Source organism: Apus apus, chromosome 1 (genome assembly GCF_020740795.1).
Source record: "Apus apus isolate bApuApu2 chromosome 1, bApuApu2.pri.cur, whole genome shotgun sequence".
Taxonomy (NCBI): domain Eukaryota; kingdom Metazoa; phylum Chordata; class Aves; order Apodiformes; family Apodidae; genus Apus; species Apus apus.
Window position 1 is genome coordinate 151,864,448 of NC_067282.1, and position 23,758 is coordinate 151,888,205.

The 23,758-nt window shown below is 47.4% G+C and overlaps 1 protein-coding gene across 1 annotated transcript; it reads left to right on the forward strand.

The window, feature by feature from the left end:
* The first annotated feature begins 4,516 nt into the window (after positions 1–4,516).
* On the forward strand, positions 4,517–22,817 carry CYTH4 (cytohesin 4). Its single transcript, XM_051608016.1, has 13 exons — positions 4,517–4,598; positions 10,586–10,668; positions 12,961–13,061; positions 13,317–13,383; positions 15,707–15,825; positions 16,207–16,287; positions 16,949–17,061; positions 17,607–17,755; positions 19,404–19,515; positions 19,966–20,042; positions 20,415–20,486; positions 21,289–21,443; positions 21,767–22,817. Exons 1-13 carry the CDS (start codon positions 4,580–4,582, stop codon positions 21,837–21,839), a joined length of 1,221 nt encoding a protein of 406 aa, XP_051463976.1. The 5' UTR covers positions 4,517–4,579; the 3' UTR covers positions 21,840–22,817.
* The last annotated feature ends 941 nt before the right edge of the window (positions 22,818–23,758 follow it).

The following is a 23,758-nucleotide window of genomic DNA, read 5'->3' on the forward strand; positions in this document are numbered from 1 at the left end:
ACAATACCATTTAAGAAGTGTAATGCTCTCTCCTGACATCCTGCAATCCCTAAGCCCAACCTGAATGGCAGTTGACACCTCCTGAGGTGGCTGGTGAATTTGTACAAACCTGTGCTGCATCTCTGTGGATAGTTGCAGGAGTACAGTTTGACGTTCAGCACAGAGGAATATTTGGCATTGGCTTTGTCACTCTCTTTACCCCCTTGAAAACAGTCAGAAATATTTATATTTCCTTCATACTGACACAATTATTTTAAGCCAATGCCAAGTATTAGAAAAGTGCACCCACCCTGTCAGTTTGGTATTTCCCTTTGTGACCACCGGAACAGCAGATATTTCCAGGCTAAGCCTCTGTGTACAGTCAGGGAACATGCTGAGAGAAAGAAAAGCTTGTGGCACAGGAGGAACAGCGAGGAGCCTGGAGTATTGTTCTGCAGCAGTCTGCCCATGCTTGATGAGATGAGGACTGCTGGTCCAGCCCATGGCACATGCTCCCATCTCTTGCCTGCACAGCCCCGGCCTGAAGTAACCACAGCTGGGAAGGATGTGCAGTGGCAGTAGCAATTACTGGATCTAATCCCAGTCCTGTACCAGAATTCCTTATTTCCAGGGATCTGATTTTTCCTGTCCCTGTTCCCAACAGCTCTGGAGAGACAAGAGAAATGCTTTACCTGTGAGGTGTTGGATGTGAAGGGGAGGAGTAGGAGGGGACAAAAAGGGACAAATCCCACCCCAATCCAACTCAAGACATATCTGACCTGTCCCAGTCACCTTCACTCACCTGGATATTGTGTAGCCCCCTCAACACCCACTCCCACCCGGTCCTCTTGTTCCCTTGTTGGCACTTCTTGCACAGCTGAGAACTTTGCTTGCACCTCTGAGCCATGTATGGAACCTCTTGGAGCAAGGACTGGCCATTTACAGCTCTACACTTTGTCCTATTAAAATAATCTCTGTCACCTAGAAAATGTTCTTTTGCTCTTTCTCCAGTCTCTCACTTTTCCACAGCATGTATTTCTTGATGAGACAAGGCCTTGATCTCATATGGATTGCTCCTTTCCCAGATACTGCAGCAGTCATCATAGTGGAGTTTTTTAATGTACCGACCACAAGTTTGTCCAGAAGGATGAAGATGCCAGAATCAGTGCCCAATAGAAGAGTCAGTCCCCTGAATGTGAGGATAGGTTGAATGTGAGCATAAGTTGATTTTTGCTGCATGTCAAATTCTCCTTGCTTCGTCTGTATTTGACCTAGTCTGTATCTGTGCTGGCCTTGTTGACAACACCATTAGGAGAACCCATGTGCTCTGAGACACTGGCTATGAGCTAGCTCTGACCAAACTGCACAGCATTTAAATCTTATCTCCCCTCAGATCCACTTGATGTTTCTATGCCCTTGGGGTATAATTAATTTGTATGTTCTTTCTTGCTTTCTTTTGAGCTTGCTAGCTTTCCTGCTTTTTTTCCTCTTCTTTTAATCCCTCTTTTTTTCCTCTCCTTCCTTCCTCTTCTTTTTTCCTCTCTTCCCTCCCTTCCTTCCTCCCTCCCTCTTGTTCTACCTTATTCTCTCTGCCTTTGCTTTTTCCTTTGGTTCCCTCCACCTTTTTTCTCTGGAAATAATGAGAAGGTTGTATTGTAGCCCTTTAATGGTATTTTCATGGCATGACCACTTACCTTAAGGGCATTTCCAGACACATTGCTGGCTGGGATGGTATTTGTATCCACCTGGGTTCACGACAGATCCATATTGTCTGTCTGGGCTGCTCACTTGAATTCACCTCTCACTTGGGTCTACATTTCCTCAAGAGAGGAACTGGTTGTTTTGCTCCAGGGTAAGCCTGGAAGCAAGATAGTTTCTGTGCCATGTGAGTGGTGAGGGACTAAGGACCTGGAGAGGGAGACATACTTAGCCTGCACTTTGGAGAGAATGGGGAGGTGGTCTAGGCTAAGTTGAGTTATATGATCTTGTCTCACTTCTTGGGTACTCTCATGAGAAAAGACCACACAAGTGTTTCATTCTTACGTGAAGTAGAGCTATGCAGTTTTTTAATGGTACTTTTCCAATTCAGAGTCTTATGGCTAAAATAGCCAAAACCTTTTAAAGTGCATCAAGGGCAACTGCTGTTAAAAGCAAGGCTACCAGGACCAGGAGAATGCAAGTAGTGGAGGTGATCACTGAACTGAATTAGTAGGTAAGGTGTCAAAACAGGGCAGTGAAGGATTCCAATGGGCAGGCAAGAGAAGCCGTAAGAAGGAGGCATCGAGGTGTTCAGAGATGAAGCAAGTATGGATTAGAGACACAGGTACAGCTTTTGCATTGCTCTCTGCTGGAGTGGCTGAGAGTACTTCTGCAGTGCACAGAGGCATCAGTTTTGGTGTTTGCAGGGTGCTTGTGGTTTCACCTGCCCACAGACACATGTCTAAGAACAGCTGATCAAGCTGCCTTTATATATGTCACCTACCTTTGAGGCAGGCAAGATAAGGTCTTTCAAGAAAGTGCTTTAAGTTGTTGTGTCTGCTTGATGTCAGTTGCAACACTGCTGAAAAATTAATTTTTGTGGAGAACAACAATGGAAGGACTTGAAGTGACAGGCTGGAGCCAGCCCCAGTGCAGGAACTGGGACACTGAGCCAGATTGGGGGGCAGTGAATTCTCCTCTGATGTGGCCCAGACTCTCATGACAGAAATTGAGTTTACAAGAGGTGGGCTCTTGGCAATTTGTGACCCAAAGGCGGGCCCCTGATAAATTTTAAGGATGAACATTGGGTGTAATGAAGGACAGGGCAGACGTGTAATTGTTCAAAATCAGTTTGCATTAGCAAAGCTTGCTCTCTTCTTCCTTTTATCCCTCCCAAATAAGCTGCTAGCTTCTTCTTTGAAGAAAGTGTGTGCTAAATTTTTGCCACTGACTTTTACTAAAGATCATAGGTTATTTGTGAACTTGCCTGTAGTTGCCTGTGTGGAATCTTCCTGAATTTCTGCCACTGTTTGACATCTTTAAGGTTGGAATATCTCTCACTCTTCACTGAAGGTTCATTGCAGCACTTTTCTTCTCCAGTAACAGCAATGAACCTATAGCATAACCACGGGTAACAGCAAATGCAAGAGACTGAGCAGGAGGGAAGACCATGTGTGCCTTTCTCTGTGAAGCTGAATGGCCCTAGAGCAGTGAGCCTTAGCCAGAGTGTTCAGGCAGGTCCTGCCTTTTACACCAACCCTTTTCAAGGGCAAGTTATTCTCTCCAGAGGATCTCAGACCAGACTCAGTTAACAGGAATGGGGAAAGGTAGTAGCTCTTCCTTTCCTAGTGAGTCAAGGACCTTTAGCCTCACAGAAGCCTGTTCTACATGGTGGCAAGTGTACACAGATGCTAGCTCCCACAGCATATTAAGTCAGAGGGTAAGTTCTTATTTTTCTACACATGCAGTGCTCTTGCAACTCTACCTTGCTGTCTCATGGAAAGATGGTAGGAGTCAGGATCAGTTTTCCTGTCCTGCTCAAGGCCTACTGTAAGTGCAGCAACAGTTCAGGGACCTCAGGATGTAGAGTGCCTCAGAGGTATGTAGAGAGGAGCTGCCCCTCTACAGCTTCAGTCCTGCTGGAGGAGGCAATAACCCTGTTTGGGCATCACACCTGGTTGAAATTTTGCCTTGACCTGTTTATTCACAGTCACTAGTTCTTCTGGCTCTGACATGGTGCTCTCCTGCACACTTCTTTTTTCCCCACATTGCCTACATCAAAGATCTACTACATAAATCAATTAAATGCAACTAACTCAAGGGTCTGTGTACAGCCTTCTGGGGCTGTGTGGAGGGGGTAGAGGAAAATGAGCATCTCTCTGCCTCTCAGATGAACAGAAGTTCGTTCAAATCTGTCTTTCTAATGCCAGCTCTCCCACTGGCAGGAATATTGCTTAACATTGAGAGAGGGTTTTTTTCCTCCTTGGATTTAGGAGGTTTCCTGAGAAAAACAGTTTGTTAAGGGGAAAAAAGGAGCAAGACTCAGACTACTAGCCACCCAGTGGGCCATGCAAGAGGGAAAAGAAGAAAAATACTCTCTTCTCATCTCCATTAACCATGCTCCAGTTTCAGAGTGTTCATTCCCCCACAAACTGCTGCAGAATTGACAGGAAAAATCTTTCCTTTAAAATGAAACCACTTCCCGAATCAGATGGGTTTTCTAAATCAAGAACTTCCCTTTTCTCTCCTCACAGTATCTCAGACAAAAGCCCAAAGTACTCTCAGCCTCTCAGTGCTCATTTCAGTCCCCTCAAACACAGATGCTTCCCTCCAAAAGCTGTTGGCATGAAAAAGCATTTGTGGATTCCATTTCAGAGGAAGACAAGGAGCCCCTCTTAGCTCAGAGTGGTAGGCACATCCAGTTTCCTTCACTGATGCAAGCTCATGAGATGTGGTCTGAGGGATGAGGAGAGGAAGGGCGGAGCCACAGGGCAACCCGCCCCCCCGATGCTGCTTCAATCTTGGTCACTGGCTCCAAGCTGTTTCAGTTCTGTGAAGCATCTGAAGAAGCAGAAGGCAAGAAATAACAACACTTTGTTGAAAATACATTGCACTCTTCAGGATGGACTTTTGTCCTGCTGGTAAGCCCTGACTGTCTTTTGCCTTGTTTTCTGTGAGGGCTGTGCAGTCAGTTTGATGGGGCAGAGCACACCATGAAATTCCACCAGCTAGAGTGGATGCTGCAGCTGGTAGCTGGAGGAATGAGACGGTGGAAGATCCCTGGTGGTGCAGTTAATTGCTTGTCAGCCTTGAGCACTAGGCGTGCTTTTCTTTTTACTTGCTCTCCTGTAAGCAAACTCGTGTCACATCAGGAGAAATTTCCCCACTGATTTGAATGGCCTTCGTGCTTGAGAGTGTCTGTTGCTGATGCTCCCGAGATGAGCTAGAAACTAACTCAGGGGCATCAAGGGTATATGTGACACTTGGGATGAGCTCCTATAAGCTTTGGCTTCTCCTCATGCAGCTCTAGCATTGCTCACAAGTTTCTCAGTGGTGTTTCCTTGCAGCCCCCAAGAGCTGGTTTGCCTTTGCAGAGCCTCTCATGCAGTTTGGTGTCCCAGTGCAACATGCTTGCAAGGCTTTTGGTACTGAGGCCTCTCTTGCTTATGTTTATGTTAAAGGTAAATGACTGTTTTAAGGTTCTAGCAACTCCAAGTGACCTGCAGGTGTGCCTGCCTGGTCCTGAAATAATCTCAAAAGGCAGATGTGGGTGGGGGAAGATGAGCCACATCTGAGGAACTGAGAGCGAGCTCCGGTTTTATTTCCTGCTTTGGCAGGTGGTGGATAAAGTGGTTGGGATTCAGCATGGAAAGGCATACTGCCAGGCTGAACATCTGTAGCCTCTGGCTGAGGAAGCTCTGAGCGTGTGCCTGTGCAAAGGCAGCAACAGGGAGAGCCGAAGGGGAATAGGCTGAACAAGGGCCAGGAAGAAAAGAGATCATCCTGCAATGGCTCTGCTACATCTGACTCCCTCTTCACAAGCTTTTGAGTATAGGATATAGAGCACAGAGTGAAGGGAAAAAGCAGTGCCCGCTTTCAAGTTCTGCACTTTTTAGCTCCTAGGTGGGTAGCCAAGGAAAGGACATGCTTAAACTGCACACCAGCCTTGCTTGTGGGACCTTTGGGATCTGAGATCCCACCAGCATCTGGCCATGTATGCTGGGGAAGGCAGGTCTTTTCACATCACCCAGCCCTCACCTCCTGAAAGTAACTGTAAATAAATCTTCTGCAGGAGAAGCTGTGCAGGAGGATGGGGATACTTCATGTTTTGCTACTTATTTTGAAGGGTGAATTCTACAGCAACTGAGGATCTCAGAACTGATGGTCTGGCTCAGTCATTTACTCAAGTTATGTGTTACTGAGTTAATGACACCTTTAAAGTTAGACACTTCAGTAGCACAATGAGATCCTGCTCAGGGACATTGCGGGTTTGCCCAGCTCTGGCTAGAGGCAGACCCCGAAGACAGGCAATGCCTGAAGAGATACGCTGGTTCTGAAGGATATCTTTGCTCCTTCCCAACCTGTTACTTAACAACTGGGGGGGAAAGTGGGTTTGTGTTATGCTGCTCTACCTTGAGAGGCAAGGCTGCCCCCAGATACAGGTTTCCAGTGAGCTTTAGAGCCTTGGATGTGTTTCAAGTTTTGCAGCTATGGTGGGATTTTCCTACAGGTCAAAGGTGCACATATACCTTTTCCTGGAGTTGCTCCTACCTGGAGATACTATGGTCCTGTTAGGTACCTGTCTGCCCCAGCTGCATGCAGCTGAGACCTTTGTGTGTGGGGAGACTGCTGTCTCTGCAGTGGAAGTCCTCTTCCAGTTTCCCTCGGGACCGTCTAGTGACTATCTGGGTGAGACCACAGAGCCTGCATGCCAAATCCTTGAGCTGGGTGTGTGGGAAAGCAGGCTTGTACCATGCTATCATGTGCTAGGATGTGTGGGGTGAATGCCATAGGCAAAAGTGGCTGGAAGCTCTCCTAACTGCTGTACGTTGTCACATGGGATAAGGGGATCAGGACACAACATAAATTCTTCTTCAGACAGAGCTGGAATGCGCAAATGAAACTAGCATGAGGTTCACGTTGAATTTCTTCTGACACAAACTGGAAGAGAACTGTGGAGTAGCTGCAGGATGGATGCAGGTTGAGCTGGAGGGAACTGAGGAGCTGGAAGGCTTCCTGTTATCTGCCTGGTACCAACCTGGTACCTGGCTGGGTAGGCGATGGTCTGTACTGGAGATGACACAGCAGCCATATCAAACAAGAAAAGAAATTTCAGATTATTTTTTTCCACTAGACTGCCTCACCCAAGTGCCCATTGGGCTGCTCTACTTGTCTGCTGCCATGGGTGGAGGCACTCAAGCCCTTCAGCAGCCACACTCGGAGCCCCACGTTGCCTTGCAAATGGGCCAGCTGAACCTCTGCTGCTACCCTGTGGGTGGGTAACACGTGGGTGGTCTGTAACAGTGCTACAGTCATTCTTCATCATCTTCCCCTGTTGTTTCTGTAGTCTGCCCTTCCAGTTCTCCTGGGTAGTCCCTACTTTCCTCTGTGCTCCAGAAGCTACCTTCCTATTCCTATACTTCTGCTTGGGATTGAAAGCCCCGGTTGGTACCTGGATGTCTCTGCACAGCCCTTTGCAATGGGAAATGAGGCCAGCAAGCACAGCAGTACTCTTTGCTGGCTACCTGGGTACCCAGACTTTAGGGTAACTCCAACTTGTCTCCTGATGGGGAGACTGAGGACATAAGTCACCACAATTGGGACTGAAGTCTGTGTTCTGAGTGACAGCACTAAAAATACAAGCCTAAGCAATTCCTTAGAAACTCTCGGATCTTTCTGTCTGGGTCTGCTCTGAGTCTGGGGAAGCAAACTCAAGAGCAGGTGCAAGCCCCACATTGTGATACTGATGTGCTTTCCTCTCAACATCTGGTCTCTGAAAATAAATTCATGTTCTCTCTGGAGAGGATGCTAACCAGCTTTTTATCTTGTGTCTGAACTGGAAGACTTCAGCATTGCTTTGTCTGACAGTGTACACCTGAAATCTGCATGTGTTTTCATGGGGTGTTCTTCATCTGGGTGAAATTTCCCCCTGTGCAGAGAACCCTGACCAGGGCTATGCTTCATGTGTGTCCTGACCTAGCCCTAGAGGGAAGTGGAACTTGGTGGTACTGAGGACTTTGATGAGGCTGGAGCCTTTCCTCAGTCCCGAGGTGCAGGGTTAAATTCCCTCTTCCATTTCAAGTGTCTGGAGCAATCCAGGCAGTGCTTCGCTCAGAGTCCCTCTTCTGCTGGCTCGGCTCATTCTCAGTGTGAAGGATGGAAAGGCAAAGCAGCTTGCTCTCATTATCTCATTGCTCCTTGCTCAGCTGCCTCTGCTGCCTTCTGTGCCTTTCTCTGGACTGTTCCCCAGACAAATCTGTGTGCACTGACCCCAGCTGCAGACCACAACATGTGCAATAACATTGATGAACGGCCTCAAAACAGCCTTGAGCAGAGCTTTAGGCCTTCTCATGCAGGCTCTGACCTCAGAATTACTTTCCAAAGCAATCAGGGGTATAAGCTGTTTAGGAAACTTAGGAAACCTTACAAGGTCCACTCTGCACCTCAATCTACATTGCTCTGAAAGTTTGATCCATTCCTATATTTTTCCTTGCTATTTCACCCTTTCCAGTTTTTCTATCCCTTGCTTCCCTCCCATTCTCCATGACTTGTATGTTTTTTTCTCCCCTGCCCTCTCCATGCACACAGTCCTTCCCACACTTCTCTCATTCTGACAAACTGGGCAGGTGAAACCCTTGGGAGTTGGGGTTTCAGATGTTCAGGAGGACTGAGCTATTTACAGTCTCGGTGGGGGTCTTGTGGGTGAGATGGTGTCTTTTGCAAGCCTCACATCTCTTTGAGATGCTTTGGGCTGCTTCAGTAGACACAGAACAACTGAAACAAAGCAACCAGTCACACCACAGACTTTGCTGATGGGGTGGGTGAAGAGGAGGTTCCTCAGGTATGTCCTAGTATGGTGCTTTTGTAGAAAGCAATAAAGGACAAAGGGTCCTAGTGATAATTTGTCAAGGATTCACCTCAGTGATTCTACAATTACAAGCTCCTGTAGGGGGTGAGAGAGACAATGCTGGGGACACAGAGAGCCTGGGCTCATCTCCCATGGATGCCAGAACTGCGGGAGACAGAAAATAAGCTACGAGACACAGGCAGCACTCGCAGGCACAGGGCTGGCATTCAAGTGGCAGTCAGCAACCTAAAAAGCAGCAAAGCCACTGCACAGTGGTTTTTTTGTGTTTGTTTGGGGTTTTTTTGTTTGTTTCTTTTTGTTAGGCTTTGGGTTTTTTTTTCCTTTTTTTTTTTTCTTACTTGCTTGTTTGTTTGATTGTTTTCCCCTCACACACAGATTTGGCCATTGCAAGCCGCTGGGTTTTGCAGGTTTTTCTCCCCTCTTAACAGGCTCTAGCAATCAGTCAGCTTCTTTCAGCTCTTCAGGAGGGCTGATTGCAGAATTGGGAAGGGTCATGGGGGACCTTCCCAACCTTGGCTTCATGCTGGCTCTTTGCCCAGTGCTTTCCTCCTGGAGGCTCAGCAGCCTCTCCCCAGGGAATACAAAGCTTGAAAACAGCAGAAGGAGTGACAGAGAGAGACTGAAGACTGATAAAAATTATAGGATAGACTTAGCACATGGAAACTCAACAAGCCTTCAGGCTGGGGGATGGATTAGGATCAGGGAAGGCAGGTCCCTCTGAGCTGTTGCGGCCATGACAGGAAAGAAGCACGTGGGCTCTGGGATGACTGCCCTTGCCCCCTTTTCCTTCTGCCTGTTTTGGCTGGTTCCTTCCCCTTTTTTCCCCACTCTTATTTATAGCAGTGGTTTTGCATATGAGATCCACACCAAGATAATTTCCAAGGCAGCTGGTGCCACTTCTCCTTTTTCCAGGAAGACGGGAGGTGTGGGGGATTTTGGCTTATGAAGCAGTGGAGCAGGGCATCCAGTGATCTGACCTTGGCTTCCTGGGGAAGTTTTGTCTTGCACTGTTTTCTTGCAGCAAGGACCCTGACTGCAAGCTCTTCAGTGACCTCCTGGGAGCTCCAGTGCTCTCAGCCTTCTGTGAGACTCTGTTTTCAGGTGGGGCTTACCACCTGCTTTGCTTCTCCAGGGTTGCAGCCTCCTCTTTCTCCTTGCTGAGAGGCTGTGCTTCACCTGAATTATATTTAGCAGCAGTGCTGTCACCTCAGTTTGTCTAGGTCTTTTATGAATCATTTTGTGGCCTCCTTGGCTCTGCTGGTATCTCTTTGACTTCCTGTACATTGCAAGGAAACCTACTTGTATTTCTGCATTGTCTGTGGTCCACAGAACAACGGCCTCCTACAGATCCTCCCTCTGCAGCAAGGCTTTTATCTCCCCAGATCCTGCCCTCAAGCTTGAAAAAGCTTGATTCTGTCTCTTAAGCCATTTCTGTCTCTTGCCATGGTGGATCAATCCACAAAGCCAGTGGCTCCTCAGGGGAGGTTTGGATGTAGATGAAGTATTCAGGTCACAGCTTTCCTGAGATAAAGGGTCTTGTACATAAGGGTGACTGACATAAAAACCACGAAAGAGCATTTGGTAAGACCTCTTCACGGTGCTTGCAGTGAGGAAAATCAGCTGAGTAGGTGGGGTAGATTGCAGCAGGGTTCAATCAGAGGCCACTAGCACAGTGGCTGGCTGCTAGGAGGGGTATATGGGTCTGTGCTGCCCACTCTGGACTGAGAACCATTTGTAAGGCAAAGCTGAGGTGCAGTGGCTGCAACAGCAAAGAACAGGCCAGATTGGATGGGACGTTGAGCAACCTGGTCTAATGGGAGGTGTCTCTGCCCATGCAGGGGGGTTGGAACTAGATGATCTTTAAGATCCTTTCCAACCCAAACCATTCTATGGTTCTATAAAGACAGATGCTTGAACACAGAAATCAAAGTTGCTGTGGCATCACCCTAGGAGAGGATAGATGCTAACAGGTTGAGGCAGCTTTTCCTGTGATATGTTGATCCCTGTACTATTCTCACAGGCATTTATTTGTTCTTCCAGGGTCAACTGACTTGAGTGAGGCTGAAGAGGTTGAAATAGAGGCAATCAGGCAGCACAGACAAGAGCTTTTGGAGGACATTAAGGTAAGGACCATCCTGTTCCTGCTGTCTGCCTAGCCTTCTCAAAACTATCTTCACCAAAAAATGCCTTCACATAACAGTCCAGGCCATGAAGAAGTGTTGCTGCACAAGAGACCTTTGGTCTGGGATGATCCAACTTGAACCCTGAGCTTCAAGCTGCCCTGGCATATTTGCCACCAGTGTTCATCTGACCTGTGGTATTCTCTGCTGAAGGAGTCTTCAACTGCCATAATAGGATATTTGAGAAAGGCTGGTCAGCTCATTAGTAGGGATGAGCTGGGATTGCATATTTAGGATCAAAGAAATTAGTATGACTTTACTAAGTCATCTTGGCAGTGATCTGGCTCAGGATTTATTATTTTAATTACTGATTATCTGCTAATGACATATCAGTCCTAGCTACCTGCTGCATCCCCCTGTGTTATTCAAGGTTTTGTTTGGTTTGTAGATCTCTAGCAAGTCCTTCATGAAGGATCCTGTCTCTTTAGAGAGGTGTGATGGCAGCACCTTCCACACATCTTTCCATGGTTGAACTGGATTTTCTTCTTTTCTTTTAGCAGACACAAACATTTCTCCACTGACTCCTAAAATGTCCGAAAGTGACAGATTCAAAATTAGTCAGCAATACCACATCACAGTGGTATCACAGTCACAGTTCTGCACGGTGCTGTAGACTTTCAACTCTGCTCTGTCTCCACAACCATGGAATGTGGGCTCCCATTTAAGAGTGAATCTTTGGACTTGCACTGATTTTCCCACGACACGAAGATGTCCAGGTGCTCAGGAAATAAGGGCAATATTTCCTTGCATAAAGGATTAAGCCAAACTACCTGTAATTTCTCAGCTTCCAATATTCATCACCCCTGCTGCAAAATCAGAGTGGTGCCTTGTCTCTTCTTGCAAAACATGCTATGAATGTATGTGCGTGTGGTTTGCTTGTCTGTGGTTCTTATCACTTCAATTTTCAGAATAGGCAATGGACACTGTAGGAGGCAGGGTACTTGAATAGAAATACTAGATTTGTTGCCCACTATGGGCAGAGAGAAGCTGCTAGACTACGGACTATACAGACACATACTCTAAATCCCAAAGCCATTAGCCAGTGGAGTATGCATTGTCTGGTGGAGCTGGATGAGTTTAGGTGGAAAGGTACCTAGAACTAGAGAAATCTTCCCAGGTGAATTTCTTCAGAAAACATATAGCAATACCCTTAAACACAAAGACCTGAGGGGATGTCTGGAGGGGTAGAAGGAGGAAGGGAAGAGGATGGATTGAGACTTGCCTAAAGGCAGCAAGGAATAAAATAACAAAACTGATAATAATTTTAAATTCAGGAGCTAAGATCACAGCATTGTTACATTTTTGCAATACCTGAATCTTAGTAAGGAGCACTCCCAGCTCTGGAGACTGATGAAACACAGCAGAATGAAGGCCAAACCAAAACTGAAATCCAGAACCTCATTTAAATTATGGGATATTGCATACTGCAACCACATCCTCCCTCCTTGTTGAGTCAGGATTTGTCATAAAACAAATCTTCTTCCCTGCCTATTCTGGCTTGCATGAGGAAGAATTTCGGTGGTTCCTGGAAGACAGCTGTGATGCACTCTGGCTCTGAGGGGGACCATAACCACAGGATGGAAGCAAGGAGATACAGACGTTCATAACCTTGGTAACACAGAATATCTAGCCAAGGTGGCCACAGTCTGTCACAGGCCTACAGGAAACTGAATTCTACAATTCAGTTGAAAAAAAAGGCAGTAATTATTTGTCTTTTATTCCTCCTCTCTTCTTTCTTCTAACAGGTATCTGCTCACTGTTATTGAACAATAGGTGCTTTGAAAACGCTGTATTTCACAATGTGGCCACTTCAGGTTCATACTGACCTCCCAGTTACTGGTTCCACTTCCCCTTTCCTGGATGTGTAGAAGGTCTTATGCAAAGTAAAAGCTAGAAGGAAATGGGCACAATGGAAGATGTCTCACATGTGACATTGTTTGAGGAACTGAAATCAATGCTGGAGTGAGTTCTCTGACTCTCCACACTGGCTAGGGTTCATTTAACAAACCTGATTAACAACAGACATGAGAACATCCTTCTGCCTCTGTTTCCCATTATTTTCAGCTTAAATCCAGCAGTCAGCCCAGAGCAGTGCTCATTTCATAAACATCCTTGGCTGGTCATGATATCTGACTTGTCCTTTTCCTTTAATTGAGGAAAGAAGTAAGACATGCTCTGTATTTGTCCACTGTTTTTCCTTTCATCACCTTCATCTTCCAGATATTTCTTTTGCAGAAGCTGAAGGAAGAGATTGCTGAAGTGTTTGCAGAAATTGAGTGTTTCCAAAATGCAGAGGAGAGGCCAAAGGCAGACAATAATCCTGGGGAGCAAATCAGGCAAGTGGGAAACAATGGGTATTCCTTTGTTTAGAAAGTCTCTCTGCTGGTGTTGAGAAAACAAAAATACCAATAGGATCTGGATCACAACAAGGACGGGGAAATGAGACCAGGAATGCCCTTCTCTCCTCTGATATTCTTTTTATTCCTGGATAGTCAGATACCTGTCCTTGAGATTTCTGAGGTACCTTGTGAGTGAACTGAAACATGGCCCTTTCTTCTAAGTCTGCCTTTCCTTCTTCTTTGTGTTTACAGCAAACTGTCAGAGAGGGATAAATTTCTGTCCCTGGGCCGGAAGAAATTCAATATGGATCCTGAAAAGGTAGGATTTGCTCATTTCACCAATAACGGTAAAACTGGGAATAAGAGCTTCTGTTGGCTAACTTGTCCAGTTGCAGCTACCCATGCCAAAGGAACTAGGGCATGGGACTGTGGGACTGGTTTCCTACCTCACAAAGGCTCCAGTTAGTACAAACTTCCTTCCTGTCCCTGAATAAGGTCTCCTGATATGCTCAGCTGTGTTGCCTCTTCCCACCATGATCCTATAGGCCATCCCACGGGATGCAGCCCAAAACTAAGAGAAATAAAGACAGGATGGTTTAACTGTCAATAGGTCAAGAGAGCCTAATCTCCTTCAGCCCAGCTCTTCTTGTTTGTGGGAGGCTAAGAACTGCCCATAGTGGAGGAGGTTGAATTAAGAAGATGAGCTGTTTGAGAGAGTGCCAGGTTTCTTGGCTCATTTATAATGAAGGAGGACCAGCTGCCTCTGTAATTTTGGAAGTAGTTTTGGTAGTACTGTTTGGACTGTGGAGTGAATCCAGGTTTTTTACTTTCTGGGACCCTGATCAGTGGGGTTCAGACTTCAGCCCTCTGCAGAAAGCTCTAAAATTGTCATGAATAAGTAGAGAAGATGTGAGAAAGACAATTTCCTCTTCTTTCCTCCTCACTGGTGCACCTTTTTTTTTGAGCTCTGTAAGGAAGACCACAAGCTGTGACTGAACAATTGCTCATCACCAGCTAACAACCCCAGCCAGCATCTTGGGAGGCTGCTGGTCTGAGTGACAGCTTTTCATGCTTCCTCCTCTGCCCTGCTGAGACCCTCAAGACAGTATCTTTTCCCCAGTGTCTGCACCACAGCTGGAGTGCTTTCCAGTCCCCTAGACATCCCTCCACCCATGGGAGCTGTCTCAGAGCAGTGATATCAGTACTTACAGCCTGTGTGAGAGCAGGTTTCATTTTGCCTTTCCACTGACCTTGGTTTGAGGCCCTAGAGGCATCTCTCTATGGCACTGTGCCATGCTGTGCAGAAACACCTGAGCTCGTTCTGACCCAAACCAGTTTAGCTTTGTTGGTTCAATGCTGATCAGCCTGATCAAAACGCTGTTCTGTGTGCCTGTATTTTTACTTTAGAAAAAGCATATGAGGATCTCTCTTTATTGCTCCCCTTTTGCTACGTGCCACAGGCTGAGAGGTGCTGCAATCCAAGGAACTTTCTTTGCCCCTCCTTGCTAAGGTGACGCTTCATCCATGCAATGCCCTACCTTAGAGTTCCTATCTCCAAGATCTCAGGGCAAGTTCCTGAGGCTAAAGGAGGTAAGCGTCAGCAATCCAGCTGAACAAAATCTTCCGGGAGAAACATTTTCTTCTGGAAAATGGAGCCCTATCGTCACTGCAAGGCTTTTCAAGATTAAATTGAATTTACCAAAATTCTGTCTGGGGAAAAAGAAGGAAAATAATGTGGAAAAACCTCACAAATATTTCAATTTCTTCTTTCGAAACTCCTTTTTCTTTGGGGCATTTTAGAAATACTTTCTTATATATTACAAGGCAAAGTGAATTGATTCTGTTGAAATAGAACATTTTGATGGATCTAAAACAATTTTCATTCCTTTATTGTATTTTGTGAGGGGAATAGCAATGTGGTCTGGAGAATTGCAGTGGGTTTTGGATATTGCTAAGAACCTGAACAAAATCTCAACTTTCTGTGACTTTGAAAATAATGAAATTCCCTCTAAAATAGTATTTACTCTTTGCACAGCCCAACTCAGACCCTCTATCTTTCATTAAAAAAAAAACCAACATACTCCATCCTTGCTGACTGATGGGGCTGGAGCTTAAAAGACTGCCCACTTTTCTGTTCTGTGGCATAGAAGAAAATAATTTTGCGTTGTCTCAAGCCTGTATTTTTGTCTGAATGCATTTTTTAATTGTGTAATTTTTTTTAAACAAACATTTTTTCTTTAAGTTAATTTGGAAAAAAAAAAAAAAAAAAGACATTCAGGAATAGAACACTGACATATTTTCACTGAAAATATTAAAATGAACAAACTACTTTTACTTTGCCCTAAATCTACTGAGCTTTTGGACTTTTAGCCTTCATTTCCCTTTTTCTGTTTGCTTGAGTCTCCATCCCAGCAAAACATTTATCCAAATCTAGGGATGAAATGGAAGTGGGACTGACCCAGCATGGTGGATGAAGAGGGATGGAATAAGGGTGGCTGTGGTCTCCCAAGAAGAGACTGCAGAGTAACAAAGGAGGCAACATCATCAAAGCCAAAGAAGGCTGAGATCGAGTTGTTGGGGTCCTGCTTTCTCATCAGCCCACAGAGCTGTCTGACTTCACTAGCTTGCTTCTCTTTCCCTAGGGGATACAGTACCTGACTGAGCACAAGGTATTGTCCTCAGACCTGCAGGATATCGCCAAATTTCTCCACAAGGGTGAAGGCCTGAACAAGACAGCCATTGGGGATTACCTGGGTGGGAGGTGAGCAACCCAGCCAGGATGAGGAGGCCCTTTGGAGGCCCTGTCCTGCCTAGCCCCTTTCAACTACCATTTTAGATGACCCCTGGCACACTTCAGTCAGGTGCTGGGGTTGAATGTGCCTCAAACTGCAGTGGGCTGGGTGGGCAGTACACCCCAGGGTGTGGGCTTTGGAGTGCGGCTAAGGCTGGCTGTATGGGCTACCCATCCTTCTGCCTGCAATGGGGTCAGTCTTCCCAGAAAAGTGCATGCATCTTGGCTTTTTGTTGGTCAGAGGGGAAGTGGGGGGTGGGATGGAGCCAGGTGCATGTTATCACAACAAGGGGCATCCAGACGGAGTAGGGTCAAAACTCTCTTCTGACCTTTTCCCTGTATCCTCTCCAGGGACCCCACAAACATTCAGATCCTCCAAGCCTTTGTGGCATGTCACCAGTTTGCCAACCTCAACCTGGTGCAGGCACTGAGGTGAGTGAGCACGCCGGATGCAGGGGATGGAGCAGGAGCCTGCTCAGCCACCGGGTCTTACCACCCAGGAAGGTTGTGAAGCCCTACTGGGTTGGAACAGGGATTTCCAAGGCCCTGCTGTGTGTGTTGGCTCTCAGACATGCTCTGTAAGGTGTTAATGCCTTTTTCTGAGGGAACTCTTTCATGGCCCCTTGGCTGGCCTGGCTATATGCAGAGAAGGTGGGGAAAGCAAGGTGGATCATCATGGCTTCAGTGCCTGGGGGAATGGGGCAGGTTATTTTTTGCACCAGGAAACAGGCCTGTCCACAGTGCCTATTATGTCAGTGACAAAGTGACTGTCTCATGTCATCCTGTTTTCTGATGGGCCAGCCTCCTGGTGGGACTCTCTCTTGAGGTCCCTGCTGCCTTGCAGGGCACTCATTAAGGAACAGGAGGCATGATTTCCAGGATGCTTAGTCCTGCTGCCTCTTTTTAGTTTGCTTGAGGCTGATGAGCCCAGGCAATTTATAGAGGAGGAGACCTCCTGCTTCATACACTCTCTTGTCTTCCCAGTGTGGTGGGATTACTTATTTTATTTTAATGGTGTCCCAGGGGTTGAGGGAAAGGATAAAAGGCCCTTGCACATAATCTGACTAACCCTCTGGCATGCTGCTCCTGATAGACAGTTCCTGTGGAGTTTCCGGCTGCCTGGGGAAGCGCAGAAGATTGACCGGATGATGGAGGCCTTTGCCAACTGGTACTGCAAGTGTAACCCGGGAGTATTCCAGTCCACAGGTAGTTATGGGGAAAAGAAGGCCTATAAAGCTGAGCTCCACTGTTTGCTAGAGAGGGGAGCCTTCCTTTTCCATTCACAAAGCGCAGAGGGCATCACTTGGAACCCTGGACATTTCCTCTTAAGCTGAAGGAGGCAGCCCGGTTCCTGTGAAGCTTTTCAATAGGCTGAGGGTCTTCAGTCCTCCTTTTGCTACTGTGCTCCAGTCCATCCCCACAGGCAATAGACTGGAGAAGTCCTCCCAGACCCTCATCGCAGCAAGGAGAGCACTGACAGACATGGGTCTGTAGAAACTTTGCTGCTGGCAGAGTCATTATCAGACCAAATCTATCTGACTTGCCCCATTACCCTGAGGGGATGGAATCACCTCCATCATAGGAAATCAACTCTGTCTCTCTTAACAGAGGGGACATCTTCCTTTTCCTCCTACAGCTGAGAGCATGATGCTGTTCTCCAGTGACTGGACACAAAGCCACCTGTTAGGGTGTGGATTGATCTGCCCTCTAAGACAAGTGCCACCCATCCTATTTTGTTTTCTCATTGCCAGATACCTGTTATATACTCTCCTTCTCTATCATCATGCTTAACACCAGCCTGCACAACCCCAATGTGAAAGACAAACCCGCCTTTGAAAGGTTTGTAGCCATCAACAGAGGCATTGACAATGGAGGAGACCTGCCAGAAGAGCTCTTAAAGGTAAGAAGACCTCCTGTTTTCTCATCAGTCCCTCTTTTCTTTTGGCTTGGGGTCCACTGAGAAGCAAAGGTGCACAGGCCTGCTGACCTTCTACCATATAAGGGGATGGGCTGTGTGAGGAAAAAGGGCAGTTTGTACAAAAGCAAAGCTGGAAAGTGTGGAAAACGCTTTGGAGAGGGGCTGTGTTGGTGAGGACATGGAGCAAGAGAGATGGGGTGGGAGACATTCAGGGAACAGCACTATTATTTTTAAGAAAGTTTGTGTTTCTAGTGTGTCCTTGTGGAAAGAGGAACAGATACACTTGCTGTGTGAGAGAGGAAGACACAAGCTTTGTGTGTCCGTGTGTCACGTAGATATGAGGCTGTGTGAATGGAGCACCCACCTCTGTGGGAGGCAGCTGGGCATTTGACTCTTTTGGCCAGCTTTGAAAGTCCCAGCCCCTAAGGGGACTGTCTGTTTCTTGTGTGTCTGTGTGTGTGAGAGGCAATCTACAGTGGCCCACATTATTAATCCCTTTCCCTCATTTGTACCTAAATGTCTCAGCTGATTCTAGTGTTCACATCAGTCAGGACACCAATGCCTGACCTCTCTTGCACTAGGATATATCTTTGAGTGAGTAGAACCAACAAGTCCCAGGTGGGTGTCAGGATCTCTTCCAGAATCTCTTCCAACATCTGTAAAGCTCTCAGCAGGCCCGTGATGTCTCTGATGCCAGAGGATGAAGATGCAGAGGGAGAGAGAGAGACAAGGGATGCACCTATTAATAAACCTGAAGCTACCATTTTCCCAAGGGCTCAGTAGGCAAGGAACCTCTGCCCTGTGAGACAAGATAGATAGGGACATCCTGCCTACATGTGTCTAGCTTCACCCAACCAGCCTGGGGAGAATAACTTGTGTCTTATATCAAAGAGGCTTCTTACATCCCACACTTGAGTTTTTTGAGCAGCATCCCCTCAGGGGAAAGGCTTTAGATTTTTCTCCAGAATGTTGTTTCTTCCAGGCAATTTGAGGGAATCTACAGGAGCCTGTACTCTCAGTTTTTCTCTGGGATTTGTGTAATAAATGATGGCAAATCCAATGTTGTGAGCAACATTTCAGTACCCCTTGAAAGCTGGTAACCTGCCTCCCTGTTGCTCTGCTATTACAAATGTCACAGTGTCCCTCTCAGTGGAAATGCCTTGGTTCTATGAAATATGCCTCCTGGTGGTCATGCAGATGTGTGTATTGGTCTCTACATGCAAGATCCTAGCAGAGCATTTGACACTACCAACCCAGGACCTAAATGAGGCTGCAGTCTCTGCTGTGTTGTCCCCAGCACTGTCTCAGTGCTACCCACGGCAGAACTTGTGGAACATGCTGGGGTCAGTCATTGCAGCCTCTTTTGATATGGGTACTCACTTTTGTGTCTGTGGCTTTCCAAAAGGGGTCTCTTTTTTTGACACAGGAAGCAGAAACGAGCTGGTGATTCCCCTTGAGATCCTGCAAGGTGTAGACTGAGGCCTATTGTACCCCAGTGCTCACCCCTCACCATCCACCCCCTTGCCCCTGTGGAAACAGAGTGATGAACCAGATAGACCCAGGAGGGTTGTGTACAAACTTTTGTCAGAAATCTTTCTCTCTTTTTCCCCTCACCAATGCCCTGGGGCAGAATCTGTTTGAAAGCATCAAGAACGAGCCATTCTCCATACCTGAGGACGATGGGAATGACCTCACACATACTTTCTTCAACCCTAACCGTGAGGGCTGGCTCCTGAAACTAGGTAAGGGGGAGGATGCCCCTCAAACCTCTGAATTCCCTGCCTGCCACCACAGATCTCCCCCAGGAACCCACCAGCATCTCCACCCTCCTTCACTCCGGTCTGCTGTGGTGGGGAGAGGCTGACACCTGCTGTTGAAACCAGCAGCCTACCCTCTCCTCCCAGTCTCCTGCAGACTCTAGCTGCTCAAAAAGGGATTTAGACAGATATCCCTCACCCCCTCGCCTCCCCATTTCCATCAGAGTAAAACTGGCTCCCTGTGTGTGCCTGTCCACAATCCAGCATCACCAACAGTGAGCACCAGGGTTGGTTGCCTCCTTAGGGCTGATCTACAGGGAGAGCCGGGAGGGTGTGCCTGTGTGCGCATGGCTGGAGCTTGGGAGAGCAGGGGTAGGGACACAGGAAGGACAGCAAAATAGGTGACTAATGGCTCTTGGACCTTGCTGCCTTTAGGAGGACGTGTGAAAACCTGGAAACGCCGTTGGTTCATTCTGACCGATAACTGCCTGTACTACTTTGAATACACCACGGTAAAGGCTTAAGTCCTGGTTGGGAAACTGTGTCCTGGGGGGTTATGAGCCTCTGAGGGGCCAGGGAAGAGCAGAGGGTAGGGGGCAACTCCTCCAACCCTATGCTCTCAGACCAAACTCAGACCTCCTTTGTCTCCTGTGATGTTTCCTCACCTCTGGTGTTGAGGAGGAGGGAGACTGGACACTGCAGCTCTTGCTGGGGTCTCCTCTTAACAGAGCTTCCCATTGTGAAAATGGAGACGGACTCCCCAGGCATACGCTGCCCTTGTCACCTTCACAAAGACACACGTATGGGAAAACAGAGAGGCTGTAAATAGTAGCATAGATAATGGGGAGCATGCTGAGAGTTAATTCATGTTCCTTTGCCTTCAGGACAAAGAACCTCTGGGCATTATCCCCCTGGAGAACCTGTCAGTCCGGAAGGTGGATGATCCCAAAAAGCCCGTAAGTCTCCTTTGCTTGGTACTCTGCCAACACAGGCTCTCAGGCTGTAAGAGGGAAGAGGGGGTTGACACACTCTATTCTTACTATGCCTCTCAGAGGGAAGGTGCCATTCCACACTGCTTTGTCACCCCTTCCAAACATGACAGTATTTAAAAGTTATTATATTTTACCAGGGAAGATCTGGTGTGAACAGAGATGTATTGTTTGGCTGGGTGCATCATATGTGTTTGTGTGTGTCTGTGTATCTGTGTCTGTGTAGGGGGGTGCATCAGAGATGAGTGCACACAGCTGACTCCCCACACATTTTGCACCAAGGGATGTGGGTTCAATTTCTCTTCCCAGGACTCTCCATGATGAGGTACAGCATGTGTAGACCAGATAGTGTTACGGTGTTAGGAAACTTGCTCAGGAAGTGGCACTCCTTTCCTGTGCATCTCCTATGGATAATCACTTTTTGATGTGGCATTACCTTGGGAGAACTGCCTTCTGTCTGTGTGGTGGCAGGCAGAGGGGAGGATGTTCAGGAGTGGAGCAGAATGACAGATCCCATAAGGTGTTTTTTGGTAACTGTTGATGCTCCATCTCTCCATAATACATGTTAAGTGTCTAGCCCTTCACCCCACAGAGAGGGCCTGGAGATGTGACTCATAGCACAATTCTTGGCTCTGTTGCATTTCAGAGACAGAATGCTCTCCTCCCCTTTGGAACCTCTCTGAGCCTGTCACCCATGGTTGAAGGCAGCACTGTTTCATTGGTCCACCCTGTCCTCCCCTAATGCTTCATTTTACTCCCTTTCTAACAGAACTGCTTTGAGCTCTTCAATCCCAACTGCAGAGGGCAAAAGATCAAAGCCTGCAAAACAGATGGGGATGGGAAGGTGGTTGAAGGCAAGCATCAGTCCTACAAGATCTCAGCAGCCACACCAGCAGAACGTGATGAGTGGATTGAGGCAATACGGTGAGGAGAGCAGAACTGGAGGCCTGAGCTTGCCTTTGCTCAGCCCCAGGGACAAATGGTCATGCAGTTGATTTGGCTACCAGAGCTCTAAAAAGAGGGTGGAAAGAAGTGTTTGCAGTCTAAAAACTGCAGCACCTCTTGACTTCAGAGTGTTTCAAGGTCCCTTCTGGAGAATCTCTAGTGACAGCTAAATTCTGTGGGTCTGCAGATCTCCAGTCCTACATTTTGGTGAAGGGTCTCTCTGTGCAAGTTCAGTTAGGTTGCCTCTGATGTTCTCCAGCATTAAATATCTTACCTTTACTCTCATTTCTTCTTATTTCCAGGACTAGCATCACACAGGATCCTTTCTATGATCTGGTCTCTGCCCGTAAGAAAAAGATTGCCAGCAAAAACTGAGGACTAACCTGGTGACTGGCAGCAGGAAGATGTGGTTATTGGACAGCTTCCCTTCCTCACTGGATTCTTCCAGTGAAGAAATCTGGGAGCATTGGTTCCCTCTGCCTCCCACTTGGCAGGAAGATAATGGACAGGACAACTTGCCAGATTTGCTTCTTCCCTTTCCAAACTGAAGGCAGAGGTGCAGGGTGCAAGCCCCTGAGGACTGTCAGAACCCTGGATATGGTGTTTCCTATGTCCAAATTTTAGAGGCTGAACAGCAACTGGCCTTTGGGTTCTCCCATACACCCTCAGGCATGTAGGACAGGATTTGAGGAGAGACAAGAATGTCTTCAGGATGTCTCCAGCCCCTCCCACCATCAAACCAGGCCTGGAGATTTTTCTGGGAGGGACCATGTAGATGCTCTAGGAGCAGCAAAGCATCGTCCAGTCAGGTGCAGTGCAAAAAAGCTCCAGTGGTTTCTTTTCCATGAACAGATGTGTAGTGGTTGTGGAGAAGGGACCACTAATGTTTAAGAACCCCCCTGTGAAACAAAAGGCCAGGGAAGATAAGAAGCCTTGTGTTCAGAAGAGCTGTTCAGAGAGATAAGGAGCTGTCTCTACCTCTCTCTACAGCCATGAGGGTTGTAATTCTGGGAAGTCCCTGCTCTGTAGCTGAATCACTGGTTTTAGAAAGTTAAAAATGTTGGATTAAGAGATACGGGGTAACTAAGTGACGAGAGGCTCCAGGAAGGTGGCTCTAGGTCTTTTGTCTGTGTTTTGAGGCTCAGGGACCACCACAGGTCTCCTTAGGGAAGAAACCCAAACGCTGGCTCTCCTCCTGGCTGGTGGCACAAATTCCTTCCTTATACCATCCCAGGGGTCTGATCTTTGTATCTGAAAGACCTGCAGCCAGAAAGGCACAGAAGTTTGGAGGTGCATACACACCACAAGCACACACACACACACACGCAGAGGCGTTCCCATCTCCACGCATCAAAGGGGTTTTGTCTCTTGTGTAATAAATAAATAGATAAAAGAAATAAAAGTGCTGGAAACAAGCCCAAAACTCAGGGTGACGCGATCGCTTTGGTGACAAAGGCAGAGGACGTGCCGGGTTCCCGCACGCCGAGTGCGGGCGGGCTGGGCGCGGGGCACGGGCGGGCAGCGATGGGCAGCGCGGGAGGCGGGAGCAGGTCCTGGGACGGCAGGGAAGGTGCAGGGAGCTGTAACACTGCCAGCTGGGAACCGGCACGGAGGCTAATCATCCGGAGTTACACCCGCAGGGGTAAAGGAGGCAATAAGCGGTGACTGTTTCATCCCTCACCTTTCGCGTCTCCTCGAGTACCCAGCCGTGCTGTCTCAGCCTCTTGCCTTTTTTCCTTCCTGCAGAGGGCTCTATCTACCAGGCAATCCAGAACAGGGCCAGCACAGCCCGATTATGCATTCTGGTTATTTTTGCCCGAGCCACAGGAACATTGAATTAATGTCAAGAGGCAGGGAACGTATCTGGGAGTTGAAGCAGACGCTCACCCTGGAGAAGGAACGTGAAGGTTTTCTTCTGCTCGCGCCTGCAAAGGTCTCCTGCATTGAGTCTCTGTGTCACAGATGTGATACAGAGTGAGTTTGCTGCCTGCTGCTCTAGAGCACGTGTGTTCACACACACATACTCACTCTTGCTTCGGGTTCAATGCACGGAGGCAGGGTCCTGTCCAAAGGTGGGAGGAGAAGTTGAAATCTGGCCCTTAATCTTGGCAGCATCTCCAAAATATGTAAGAGAAATATCAATATGCATTTGGTTGGTGAAAGATGCCCCAGAGCCTAGGATTTGGGTGAGAAATGTCTGCTCTAAAGTCAGGTTCATGCTCTGTGTGACAGAAGCCATCAAAACATAGCCTGGAGCCACTTTTCTACCCACAAGCTGGTGGTTGGGTGAGGGA

What these genes read in the sequence shown, in the direction of transcription:
- CYTH4 (XM_051608016.1), top strand. An exon ending in GGGGATTACCTGGGTGGGAG is followed by an intron (nt 15,826 to 16,206) that starts GTGAGCAACCCA and finishes TATCCTCTCCAG; the next exon opens with GGACCCCACAAACATTCAGA. An exon ending in GGGCTGGCTCCTGAAACTAG is followed by an intron (nt 19,516 to 19,965) that starts GTAAGGGGGAGG and finishes TGCTGCCTTTAG; the next exon opens with GAGGACGTGTGAAAACCTGG.